Source organism: Podarcis bocagei (assembly GCF_964188305.1).
Source record: "Podarcis bocagei genome assembly, chromosome: 6".
Taxonomy (NCBI): domain Eukaryota; kingdom Metazoa; phylum Chordata; class Lepidosauria; order Squamata; family Lacertidae; genus Podarcis; species Podarcis bocagei.
In genome coordinates this window covers 43777470-43791393 of record NC_138130.1, presented here as the reverse complement: position 1 = coordinate 43791393, position 13924 = coordinate 43777470, and the positions used below count along the sequence as shown (strand labels likewise).

The 13924-nt window shown below is 41.4% G+C and overlaps 2 protein-coding genes across 4 annotated transcripts in view; one reads left to right on the top strand and one right to left on the bottom strand.

Annotated features, from left to right (window-relative positions):
- The window catches only part of POLA1 (DNA polymerase alpha 1, catalytic subunit), a 180957-nt gene extending 170750 nt beyond the window's left edge, over window positions 1-10207 (bottom strand). Inside the window, exons 1-6 of the mRNA XM_081197774.1 lie at window positions 10039-10207; window positions 4148-4269; window positions 3746-3842; window positions 2513-2593; window positions 267-382; window positions 2-64 (exon numbers count right to left, since the gene is read on the bottom strand). Of these exons, the coding sequence (XP_081053900.1) occupies window positions 2-64; window positions 267-382; window positions 2513-2593; window positions 3746-3842; window positions 4148-4269; window positions 10039-10090 (531 nt within the window). The 5' untranslated portion in view covers window positions 10091-10207. The remainder of the gene's footprint in view (window position 1; window positions 65-266; window positions 383-2512; window positions 2594-3745; window positions 3843-4147; window positions 4270-10038) is intronic.
- Window positions 10208-10319: 112 nt separating this feature from the next.
- PCYT1B (phosphate cytidylyltransferase 1B, choline) overlaps window positions 10320-13924 on the top strand; it is a 31574-nt gene continuing 27969 nt past the window's right edge. For 2 of the 3 annotated variants that reach the window (XM_081197809.1, XM_081197807.1), the window contains exons 1-2: window positions 10320-10544; window positions 13159-13380. In XM_081197809.1, the coding sequence (XP_081053935.1) occupies window positions 13312-13380 (69 nt within the window). In that variant the 5' untranslated portion in view covers window positions 10320-10544; window positions 13159-13311. The remainder of the gene's footprint in view (window positions 10545-13158; window positions 13381-13924) is intronic. The other variant, XM_081197808.1, reaches the window with a different exon arrangement.

Here is a 13924-nt window from a genome sequence, read left to right as displayed (position 1 = left end):
CCTCAGCATTTAGATCTTGCAAAATGTCTCCTAGCAAATCATCCTTAGACAGGTCAACAGCCTTCTGTGAAAGGAGATACATGTGCTAAGTAAACTGCTCATTGGAAAAAACAGGATCAACATTTACAACGAAAGCTAAGCAATCATGTGCTGCCCTTCTACGGCAGCTTTTTTCAAAACACAAACAGAGCAACAGATCTGAGGGCATATATATTTTTATTTGTCTAAATTCAGCAGACATATTTTTTGCTTAAAATATAACTTACGTCGGTACTTTTCTTTCCAGTGCTGGCCATAAACATAGATTTTATAGTGTTTGGTTTTGATACCAGAGGCTTCTTCACATTTTTCTTGTCATTTGCAGAAGTTGTGTCTCTTCTTCCTAGCAGATTAATACAGTACCTTTAAATATCACAATCCTACTGATAAGTCACAATCTATTAGTAATGACAACTGCAGATCAATATTCAAGACTGAATCATCCATTATTAGAAATGAACCATAAGGGACCAAGCAGCTGCATGCAAGTCACTTGCAAGTTACACTGCAAGTTAGCTTGAAAACTGATGTACAGTGCAATCTTGTGCTTGTCTACTCAGAAACGAGGCCAACAGAGCTCAAGAGGGCTTACTCCAAGGTAAGTGGGCACAGAATTGCAGCCCTGGAGGTCTTACATAACTAAGCAAAGATCAGACCACCTGGAGATAGCTCTATATGGGCAGCAGTTTATATGCAGCTTTATATGTACCCTGTATGAAACCACCAGGCGTATAAAGAGGGATGTCTCGCAGTAGCACACTAAAGATTATGTTGTAAACTGTTACACAAACAATCCGTACATTGAGCAGACTTCACATAGACTGCTTTTAAAACAGCTGCCATAGTTGCCTGTTGAATCCACTGCAAATACCTTACTACAGAATACCTAGTATACTTGCTCCCTTTCCCAATTTACAGGGCTATGCAATTGTTTGGAAAAACAAACAGCAGTAAATCAGCAAGTAAAAGGTAAGCTGTTAGAGGTGCGTGGGTGTTTTTTTAAAAAAGAAAGATTCCCCACTTCAACCTGAAAACCTGTGGGGGTTTTTAATGCTGAAAATTTAGCTCCTTTTAATATTCAGCTCAGCCTAAGAAAAATAAAGAATGTGTCAAATTATTGAAATTATACAAAGGAAACCACCTGGCACATGTTGATAATAAAGTCATGATGAAATAGAATTATTCATCAGTTTACTTGAAACTTGATGAGGACAGAGTGAAACCACACTTCAGTTATTTAAATGGCTGTTAAACTGTCACAAAATCAGCCCAACTATTCTTTTGAAATTGATCTTACCTACACGTAAGAGGGGGGTGGGAATGTTGCACACATTAACTTCTGTTAGTAACTATACAGTGTAACTATTCTCATTTTGTTATTTCTAGTTTGGAAATGAAAATCACTATTTTAAAAAATGTTAACTTATAATAGCCTTACCTTACACGTGCCCATTTGACCACTTTGATGGGTATAAGTAGCCATACTCCAGGGCCACATAACACCTATTCCACATTTGTAAGAACCTGGACATTTAATGATGCATGACCTGCACTTTAGAACTCTCTGCCTATTGAGATCAAGCAAGCACCTTCACTTTACCCTTTTCAGGGCCTGCTAAAAACATTCTTGCTTACGACAAGCCTACACAGATGCTTAGAAAGTTGAGGTAATTTTAATCCATTTTTGCATTTTAACTACTGCATCTTGTAGAGTCATATTTTTTTCTTGATTTTCTTATCTTTTTGTAAACCATTTTGAGGTGTGTGGTTTTTTTTTTACAATAAAGCAATGTATAATTTCTATGAAATAAACAAAAGGTCTGTTAATGTTTCAGTTGCCACTTCTCAGAGCATTTTCTTGAAATTACTTCCCCCCCCTTTCAACTTAACTTTCTATTGCTACTCTAAAAACATGAACGCTGATTGATTAAATGATTTATTTGTACAGCAACGCAGTGGAATTGCTTCCTGAAGCAGAAAAAGGACACAGTTACCTGACCTGGCATTTGACACATTCAAACACTAAAAGCAAAACACCAGTAAGTATTTATTACAGATAAGAGCAATATAATGCATATGCTCTCTACTCTGTCCTTCTTGACATGGCCTCAAAGAGGCAATTGGAAATGTCCGCTACTGTTTCAGAATAACATCCGTTTAAGACAGCCTTTCTCAACCTGTGGGTCCCCAGATGTTGTTGAACTACAACTCCCATCACCCCCAGCTAGCAAGGCCAGAGCTCAGGGATGATGGGAGTTGTAGTCCAACAGCATCTGGGGACCCAGAGGTTGAGAACCGCTGGTTTAAGACATCATCCAAAGCCTGAACGCTCCTAGCAACGCCAGGGAAACTCCACTTTGTCCTTCAGCGATATAAAAATGTGTACCCTTTCAATGAGTTGCTATGTCTATTCTTCAGTCTAATTTTAATTAACTCCCTCTCAGGAAAGCTGCTAAAAAAAAAGTTCACTCACTTTTCTTGCTGGAATCAAGAGCATCATCTTCCAACTCTTCATCGAAAATCTCCCTGCCATCTTCTACGTAGCCAACACCATCTATGTAGGGAAAGTGTCATACTTTAACCAAGGGCAGCAGACAAACCCAGACTCTATCTGGGTGTGAAGGTCAGCCAAGTTCCTCTTGATTTTCCATCATTTTGTAACTTGTATTTAGAGTGTCCTCTTGCCAACAAAAATATTGTTACAAATTCAACACGACCGCTTCATTTGTGAGGGGTGTTTCTAAAATATGCATCAGCTCGGTCACTCAGGGGGGAAATGCAGCTTATAGATTCCACATGTATCGTCAACATTCTCATCTCCTGGTCCTTGATACATTAAATTAAGTTCTACTAAAAACCAATGACCTACTTTCTGCTTAGTAAGCTTAAATGTGAACATGCCCTCCATGAAGTAATTTGTGGATCAAAGCCCGAATGGCCCAACCAACATATGCTTTGGTTGCAATTGTGCAAACTGCAACCTCAGCATAGCAAGTTGGCCAGGAACAGCTAGACAACTTGTGACTATCAACCTAACACCAACCCTTGACCATTTACTTTACTGAAAGCTTTTTACAGGGTTGTGCCAGCTTTTCACATATTCTAGTGGCCTACAGTAAGCACAACCAGCTCATAACAAGTGGCTATTGTGGCCCCTCTATTAATACATCAGTTTTGAGGAAAATCCCACTCCCCACCCTGAACACTATGGTCCAATTTCTGTTAACAATGTGCAAAGCCACATAACCAGCCACAAGTTATTTTGCAGAACTCATCGATAAAAGCACTGTTCAGACCAGTTTCATTTTTTTAGCCTAATAATAATAATTTATTATTTATACCCCGCCCATATGGCCAGGCCTCCCCAGCCACTATGGGCGGCTTCCAACAGGATATTAAAAACAGGATATTAAACCATCAAACATTAAAAACCTCCCTAAACAGGGCTGCCTTCAGATGTCTTCTAAAAGTCATATGGTTGTTTATTTCCTTGACATCTGGTGGGAGGGCGTTCCACAGGGCAGGCGCCACCACTGAGAAGGCCCTCTGCTTAATAAGTTCCTTTGGATGCACACAAGGAATTGGATAATCTCTATGGGATTTTTTTTTAAAATGCATATAGCAAAATTATCCAAACCAAGGGAAGAATAGCTGTTTTAATGTCAGCACAAAGTCAAGAGTGAAAAATTAAATCCACTTCACAAACCATCATCCACAATCCAGTCATCATCCTGCCGTTCTCTGACAATCTTGGAGTATTGTTCTTCATCAATTTCATCATAAACACTTGTGAACTCTTCAACCTGCAATAAGAAGTTGGGAGCAACCATTGTAACTGTCCCTCTTTTCAAATGGGCCAGATAATAAAGTAAATGAATAAGTCAGATATGCAGACCTGGTCAGGACTTCTATTTATATAAAGATAACACTGATAAGCACATTTAATGAGTAAATTTAGGTACCTTTCTCTCTCTCTCTCTCTCTCTCTCTCTCTCTCTCTCTCTCTCTCTCTCTCTCACACACACACACACACACACACAGAGCACAACACAGTAGCACTTCCCCATTATGCATTTCCGTGGAACTAAAGCCAGAACATTTTAGTTACCTCATATTTTATTTTTTCACCACCTTTTGCTTTTTTCAAACGTTCCAATGCTTCTTGTCTCCCTTTTTTAACTTTCTTCTCACGACGTGAACGTGAAGATGTAAGGTTTGCAGAATCAGCTTCTGAAAGGCACAACAGTAGTTATTAACAACATTTAAATAAGCACACCATTATGATACCAATAATCAAATGCCATGGCCAATGAGAGAGGTTTTTAAATGTGAAATTAAGCAAAACCTGCGAATAAATTTTCCTGCAAAATTAAAAATTAAAGAAATTTTACTATATGTTTTGACAGAATGTTCTCCATTTCTTAAAATGAAAACATAAAAATTGACAACATAGTGGATAGCAATTAGTCAAGCTCAGAAGCTGGTGATTAGCAATGAACTTTTCTCAGATAGCTAACTAAGGTAAAGGTAAAGGGACCCCTGACCATTTAGGTCCAATCGTGACCGACTCTGGGGATGCGGTGCTCATCTTGCTTTATTGGCCGAGGGAGCCGGCGTGCAGCTTCCAAGTCATGTGGCCAGCATGACTAAGCCGCTTCTGGCGAACCAGAGCAGTGCACGGAAACGCTGTTTACCTTCCTGCTGGAGCAATACCTATTTATCTACTTGCACTTTGATGTGCTTCAGAACTGCTAGATTGGCAGGAGCAGGGACCGAGCAACGGGAGCTCACTCCATCGCGGGGATTCGAACTGCCAACCATCCGATCGGCAAGTCCTAGGCTCTGTGGTTTAACCCACAGCGCCACCCGCATCCCTTGGATAGATAACTACACATAGCAAAAATCTATATATCTAATGCATAGTTCTCTAGTTAGTATGTTAACAATTTTCTGTGTCTCCATTTTTCTAACATAAAATTTAAATTTTGGCTGCATCCACTACAGCCCCCAGAAAAATCAGGTCAGAACATGGCTGTAGCCAGGATTTATGTTGGGGGAGGGGGCAGGATACCCATCTGTCACCAGCCAGTGTGGTGTAGTGGTTAAGAGTGGTAGTCTCGTAATCTGGGGAACCGGGTTTGTGTCTCCGCTCCTCCACATGCAGCTGCTGGGTGACCTTGGGCAAGTCACACTTCTTTGAAGTCTCTCAGCCCCACTCACCCCACAGAGTGTTTGTTGTGGGGGAGGAAGGGAAAGGAGAATGTAAGCCGCTTTGAGACTCCTTAAAGGGAGTGAAAGGCGGGATATCAAATCCAAACTCCTCCTCCTCCTCCTCTTCTTCTTCTTCTTCTTCTTCTTCTTCTCTGTCTGGCTGTTTAGCAGATTGGGAATGAAATGTCTCAGCAACAGCTGTTTTAAATTACTTTCTTTTGATCCCAAGTGCTCTGAAAAATCCATCAAAATTTTTCTACAATTTCTACTTTTAGTTAAGTATTGTTATTTATTTACTTGATGGGGGGCAGCTGCCTCCCCCTACTACACCCATGGGTCAGAAGCTGTTGGTGTGGCATGGGGAGGCATCAGGAAGGGGGAACTGTTCATACAAGCTGCCTCTGACTGACCCATGGTGGTCCCCCACTCCCCAAACCTTTCCTGAGGACCCCGAGCCCAGAGGATTTTCTGGGGGTGCAACAGGAATGAGGGACAGCAAAGCTAGACTGTGCAAATGGTGTTAAGAGCTGTAGCAGGTGAGTTTGCATTACAGTTGTTATCCAGTGTAACAGAAAAGCCTTTTATTTAATTATTTACAAGTATTTTAATAAAAATAATTTCCAAGTCTTGACGGTAACATTGAAACAATACAAAAGACTACAATTCTATACACAAATACCTAGGATGTGACTCCTACTGAACTCCATGTGGCCTATGTCTAAGTAAACTTGTACAGTGGTACCTCGGGTTAAGTACTTAATTCGTTCCGGAGGTCCGTTCTTAACCTGAAACTGTTCTTAACCTGAAGCACCACTTTAGCTAATGGGGCCTCCCTCTGATGCCACGCCGCCAGAGCACGATTTCTGTTCTCATCCTGAAGCAAAGTTCTTAACCCGAGGTCCTATTTCTGGGTTAGCGGAGTCTGTAACCTGAAGCGTATGGAACCTGAAGCGTATGTAACCCGAAGTTACATACTGTATGAGGATTGCACTGAGACAAAACATTCCAAAGCCCTAATCTTCCACAGTGGAGAGTTGGATGTAGCAGGAGTCCCAACATATAACTCTGCTCAGCTGTTCCAACCAAGCTGTGCCTGCCAAAAACACAGGAAGGCAGTAGCCAGAATAAACACAGGGTGTTTTGGGGGTGGAGCTGAGCTGACCAAAGCTCTAAACTAAAGCCTGTCTACCTATCTGCTATGGGCCCAAGATGGGCCTCTCAGCTGGCACAGCAAAACAAAAACAAAAACCATCTTCCCGGGCCATGGTTTGACTTTGCATAATTTTTGAATCTGCTTTCATGGTTTGTCTCTTTCAGACAGGCCATGAATTGTAAGCCAAGGACAAGACTTGGTTGTGCTTCATGGTTTGTCTGGAGTGAGACAAATCACAGGCTCAGGTTTGGATGACATGCTGGGCCAGGCCATGGCTTGGCTTACAGCAGCAGGACCAGAGAAGAAGCAAAGTGGTCTTGGGAGCCTACAGACTCTCAGGCACCTGTGCTAAACCATGGTTTGGCTTAGCATTACATGCAAACCAGGTCTACTGTGTTATTTACTCAGAAGTAGCCAGCTTGTATCTGCATTGCAGCATTAAGCATAATATGAAGTTTATAATAAATAAACGAGTCCTGCTTTAAAAAAACCACAAAAACTATAGCTACTCAAGACACCAGAAAATTAATCCTGAGAATATGACACTTTCACAAAACAAAGTAAAAGCAAATAAATGGATTTATATAGATGATAAAATTAAAAAAAGTCTTCCCTGTGAATTGGCAGGGCTTCCATGTTAAATCCTTCAGATCAAACATTCTTGGTATTTTAGCAGCTTCTGAGGTATCCACGGAGCACAAAATTAGCAGGGCCAACATTTTCACTTTTTTTACTAAATGAAACTTCATCTCCTCCAATTTTCAGCTTGTACGGACATATCACACATACACTAGAGTAGTGAAATGTCTCTATGATGCATGAGGCCTTCTCAGAGCTTTCAATCAACATAAGAATTTGAAATATTTATTCATTTCTATTTACATGAGCTATTCATATTTGAAAGAATAAATATTGTTAATTACCAACCCTAGCTGACAAAAAAAATATATGTTTTAATCACTGTACAAGTGTCTTAACACTTTTTGCATTAAGAACTATTTAGTTCAATGTTGCTTTGGGAAGGCAACCTTATCTTGGTGCCTTGTCCCGCAGGTGACACTCCCCCCATACAAAAATCTCCTCACATTCCCAACTGTTCAGGTAATATTTTCAGCCTTTGGCTCAAATTGCTTTTTAACAATAGCCCTATTCAGGCACAGGGGAAGGGCAGAAGTTGCCATTTCAGTCACCTTCTGACTTACCTGACTGTCAGAAGCAGGGCACCTTTTTACTCATGAAGGCTTCCCACATATTTTAGAACCCCAATTATGTAAAGCTCTAAAATGCACAGGGAAGGCAGCTGAAACAGCAACAGAAGAAGATATCGCTAGCACCTTTGTTCCTGCTGCATGCACACACACACACACACACACACACACACACACACACACAGAGTTAATTCACACTTTACACTCAGAGAAGGTTACCATTTGCTGTTCAAGCAAGTAGGTTTGACACCCATCTAATCCAAGTTAAGTAAGCGTTTCCCAAATATTTCCTGCACTAGTTTAAGCATCATCAATGATTACTATCAATATATCCTTGCTGTCATTTATCAAAACAGAAATCTAAATGAAATTCATTTCTGTTTTGCTAATTTTATGGACCAAATTGCACATAAAAGTCTACATAAATGGGAGAATGTTATATTGAACTCTATGAGGCTTCTAAACAGAAAAGCTTAGGATTGTGCAGAAAAACCCCTAAAGATTTGTAGACATTAAAAGCAGGGGTTTTTTTAAAAAAAAAGTGAAGGCATTAAGTAGATGAATACATAAGTATTCATAAGCATAAAAATGCAGAGGGAAAGCTTTTTTTGCTGTTTGCAGACACAGCAATATCTGCCATCGCTAAACAATTACAGTTATAGAACAGTACTAATTAGAAGTACTAGGAAAGTGTAAAACCTTAACATTAATCTTCTCTCCATGACAGATTACAATTGAAACGTATTTCCATGTATCACCATCATGTTCTCCATAAATGATTCCTTCTAAAAGCATTCAAAAGATCTTTGGGGGAGAAAATCAAGGCTCATCTAAGTATTGCTGTCAGCTTTAAAACACAAAAAAGCATTTTCATTTTGAGCAATTATTACACACACTGCTGCAGGCTTGAAAATAGCCTCTTGCTTGATTGCCTGGAGGTGATTCGTGCCACAGACAATCAGGCTAGAAAGCAGTTGTCAACTAAGGATAGCTGGCCCTCCCACCCCCACCCATTCCCAGGCCATCAATATGCTTTCCCAATCTGGTGCCCTCCAGATGTTTTGAACTGCAATTCCTATCAGCTAGGACAGATGGTAATTGTAGTCCAAAACATCTGACGGGCACCAGGCCGGGAAATGTGTGGGCAGCCAGGCAAGTAATATTTGTGAACTACAGTGCAATACTTTGCATGCTGACCTTGACAGAAGCCCCTCTTTGTTTGTGGAGCGCGCTCTCTCTCTCTCTGATGTGAAGGTTACAAGATTACATCCTTAGTAACTTTTATGGGCCCACACTTCAAAAACCCAAATACTTTTTCAGAAGAGGAAAGAAATTTTCTACTGCATTTGCTCCATGCTTTATTGGACAGCAATGTTGCCAAGTCACTCCCCTCTCATTTCATCAAACCTTTGTGCTCCTCCCCATGTCCCCCCAATTTACGCATAATATCTCACAAACCCGACTTTAAAGCACTTCTTACCCAACTCCTCAGCAAAATAAAAACTCTTTCAAGTCACCAACTCTCTTTCTTTAACTTTAGAGAGGAGAACCTATGTAACCCTGAAGACAACAGGGAAGCAGCAACAACATTTTCGTTCCATGCTTCCCTCACAACTCCCTTGTGAGGTAGCTAAACCAACTAGTAGATGAGCCTCTGCCTCTGTTCATTTGCCTTTCACAATTACCCTAACTCTATCCAGCCTGCCGGGTAGCTAGCTGCATCTTAAAAGAGCAATGCTGCAGGGATGCTGTCTCCAGTCACTGGCCATTTGGGGAAACAGCCCAAACTTAACAATACTATTATATTATATTATAATTATAAATATATTATATTATATGTATAATATCTCTCTCTCTCTCTCTCTCTCTCACACACACACACACAATTTCTAGTCCAATGGAAATAAAGACTCATATAAGAATCTCCACTTCAAAGGTTTGTTAAGAGGAAGACATCCAATGGGCACCCGCAAAGGTGTGTTTCTTTTAGATTCCTATTGAACCACGTACACCATTCAAATGTAAAATGTCAAGGTTTGTAAGTGGCGTTTTTGGTGGCAAATGAAAGCAAAGGTGTCACAGGAGGAAGAAACACTATCCCCACATACATCCCCGAGAGCAAGTACCATAGAAACCAGTGTGACTTACTTCCAGGTAAACATACCAGTACATGACGTTGTCCCGCCTTTCTCTCTCCATCCAGGACGCATGCCCCCAAATCCACCTTCCCCGTTTGCAGTGATTTAGCCTCAAGTCAAAAGACAAACAACCACGCGCGGTTGCAGCTTCTGCCGCCCGGGACTCCACACTTACCTGGCCCTGCGCTGCCTCCCTCCTTCAACCCCTCGCTCCCTTCCACCCCCGCCCCGCCGCCGCCTTCCTCGCAACCTGGCGCCCGCCCCGACGGCGGCGGCGTCTCCCTCTCACCTCCATGGCAGCCGTCGCCAGCCCCGTCGCGCGGGCTCTCGCTCAAATCCATGGCGGAGAGGGAGCAGACTGCCGCCCGCAGCTCCTCCAAACCCGGCCCGCAACTCCACGCTCTCGCGCCAAAGCGCCTGAAAGTGGCGCGAGAAAAGAGACCCAAGTGCCCCGGCCAGGCGAGCAGCCAATCAGAAGCCGCGGTGACGACATCCGTCCTTCCTATTCCGCTTCGGGGTCGAAGGGAAAGAGCCATAAGAGTGGCTGAGCGGCACCTCGGCTGGCTGCTTCGGGGAGGCGGCGAGTTGGGGAGGAGGGAAGGGAGGGTGTGTGTGAATGCGCGCGCACGGCGATGGTGATGGAAAGCTGTGCATCGTTTCCTTCTTTGTACTTTCGTGCATTCCGAATGTGGTGGGATAAAAAGATACGGACAGGGGCGAATTATGGCTGCAGTATGTTTGCAAACCCTAGGTTACCTTTCTTCATGCCTAAAACAGGCAACTAGATTTGTAAATGTAATTAATGTCATTTCTTGCGCATCTTTGGACTTTTACTTCCCATGCTTGGAACGGGTTTGAATTCTTAGCTTTAAAGACTAAAATTGTGACTCTTATTTGGTTTATTTTTTTTACCTGCCGATGCGTTGCTTGAATTGTGGTGATTTTATTGTTTGTTTGTGGCAAGGGTGCCCATGTTTCCTTTAAATAATGTTTGGATGCTTGCATTACATAATGTAAAGTATGGTAGAGCCTATTGCAGGGGAGTTATCTATAACTTCTGTTATATGTAGTTATATAGCAATTCTTGCTGCTAATTATTTCTAGCATAACTTAATGTGAAAATGGTTTTACAGTACAGTATATGGTACTAGTCCAGCTCTACATGCACACTATACCTTTAAAGCACATTCAAAGCACATTCCTTCCCTCAAAGAATAATAGGCACTGTGGTTTATCCCTCACCAGTACAATTCCCAGTAACTCTGAACAAACTACAATACCCAGAATTATTTGGGTCTGGGGAATGTGTTTTTAAAATATAGTCAGTGTGTATGCAACCTTATTAGGCCACTGTAAACAAGACAATAGCTTTCTTTCTAAAGAAAAGTGGCAGGTTCAATGAGGTTATTTCCGTCTAAATGGGGTAAACCTCCATTCCTGTGTGACACAGTCGCAATTCTCCCCACACTCCTAAGTGTTTGTATTTTTAATAATAATAATAGACTAAACAAGCACATACATGCACCTGCACATTTAACATTTTGGCTACTTTTTCCTGGTGCTTTCACATTTTCCACCATGGACTCCTTTGGGAGGAAGGGCAGGGTAGAAATTTAATTTTAAAAATACTTATGGAACTGTATCATACTGAGTTGGACAATGGCCCGTGTTGCCTGCTCTTGACTGCAGCGGTCAGAGGTCTTTCCCATCACCTACTATTTGATCTTTTTAACCGGAGCTGCTAGGAGTTGAACCTCAAACACAGAAACCTGCCATATGAGTCAGATCATTGGTTATCCAGCTCAATACTCCCTACCCTGACTGGCAGTGGCTCTCCAGGGTCTGACTCAACCCTACCTAGAGATGCTGAGAACTGAACCTGTGACCTTCTGCATGAAAAACAAATGCTCTGCCACTGAGCTACAGGCTTCCTTTCTGAAAGCTTCTACATGTACACTTCCACTGTGCTATAGACATTCCCTACTGTAAATAAGGGACGTGGGTGGCACTGTGGTTAAACCACTGAGCCTAGGACTTACCGATCAGAAGGTCGGAGGTTCGAATACCTGCGACAGGGTGAGCTCCCGTTGCTCGGTCCCTGCTCCTGCCCACCTAGCACTTCGAAAGCACATCAAAGTGCAAGTAGATAAATAGGTACCGCTCCAGCGGGAAGGTAAACGCCGTTTCTGTGCGCTGCTCTGGTTCGTCAGAAGTGGCTTAGTCATGCTGGCCACATGACTCCCATGCCTGCTCCCTCATCCAATAAAGCGAGATGAGCACCGCAACCCCAGAGTCGGTCACGACTGGACCTAATGGTCAGGGGTCCTTACTGTAAATAAGGACATCCATCTCAATTCTGTGCTTGTTGGGGAAGTTGACAGGAAAGCCTTAGACATCTTGATAATTATTTAGTGCATTTAGATCTGGGCATGAATTGCTTTGTCTTTGCTGTTTTAAGGTTGTTTTTTATATACAGTATTATGCTTGTCTGTTTTTAGATGGTTTGGGTGAGGTTTTACACTGGCTCTGTGATTTTATGTTATTTGTATTGAGGTTGTCTTATGGATTGCATTGTATTTGCATAATTTATAGATTTCTGTAAACTCCCTTGGGAACTTTGATCAGTGGGTTGTTCTAGAAATGGCACAAATACATAAATGTTCACTCAGAAGCAACTTATGCAACTTATGCCCAAGTAACTGTGCTTAAGCTTGCAGCTTTTGTCACAAATAGTACAGTATTAGCTAGACTGGGGGCGCTGTCATGAAGACCCATAACACATATCAATAAAGTAGGCTACACTTTAATAGTATTCATGACCCCATTTTAATACTGGGGGACTGAGGCAGAGAGACAGCACAAGGCCATGTGATAGCTGCCCACATTTTGCAGGTCAAAGTTTGTTGTTAACAAGCTTAGTAAAAGTCTCATTTAGATCTTGCTCCATAGCCACTCAACCTCCTATGCAAATATTTTAATTATTTTTGTGTATAAAATACGACATTGGAGTATTGAACCACACTCCTCTGCTCTTGCCAACTAAACTGTTTTTCTCATTCAATCAACACCAGAATGTTAACCAATGACACAGTTAATTTTACAAACTGAAACTGTTGCCATAGCTCCAGTTCAGCTTAAAAGAATAGCCTTTTTATCCTGGTTCTAAAGTTGTTTGTGCAACATATTTAATTATTTCTTTCTTACAACTTTAATTCAAAATAACCATGCTAGTTCCTCTCACTGTATAACTCCAGTTGAATCTCAATGGATTTTGCTTGGGTTTAAGTGCATATAAATGTTCAAAAGCTTGAGAAGGAGAAAAACTGCATGTAGACTTGGGTCGTCATATTGTAAATAGTCTTATCACCAGCAGCTTATGCTGACATGATCTTTAATCCTCGTCATACAGAACAGCTTGGCATAACCTTTGTCCACTTCTTTGAGGAGGGGAAAAAACACCCTGACGTTTTATCAGGTGACTCAGAACAACTTCAAACATGCTCAGTTTGTAAGTGAAAACCTCAGAAAGCAAAGTGAAAGAGAAGCACATTACGTAGTAAGAATGGTGGGCCATCAAAAACGCAAAATAGAAGGAGCTGCAGCAATTCATTCCTACAAATGTCAGCGAAAGGTGAGTGATGCTTTTATTTCTCTCTGCTAAAAATAAATCAATCATACATGTAATTATAAAATCAGATAATTACTCATGAACAAGATTTTATTTATTTTAACATTTATAATCTGTACGTTTTGCCAAAAATGACTTGTGAAGTAGCAATGTAAAGATGCACATCTTTATTGATACATATTACAGCAAATACAGCTTTAGGGTCTTAGACCACAATGACTGATTTCCACCACCACCTCTCAAAAGGGTGTACACATTATTTTAGGCTATAGTATATTGCAAGCTAAGGCACCAAAGTAAATAGTGAGACAGTAGTTTAAATGTACAAAACTTAGTAGAAAAGTTACGATTGCATTGCGGTAAAGAGTCTGCAGTGAGTGATGTGACATCCCTTATTTCTTCAATATTCTTGTATGCCATTATGACTTAGCAAGCAAATTTTAGCACTTGCATTAAAAATTGGTAAGGCTGCCAGATGCCCAATGTGTCATGGGCCCCATGGAGACTTCTTGTTAGGGTTGGGCAGAGGCGGGGGGGGGGTATAATG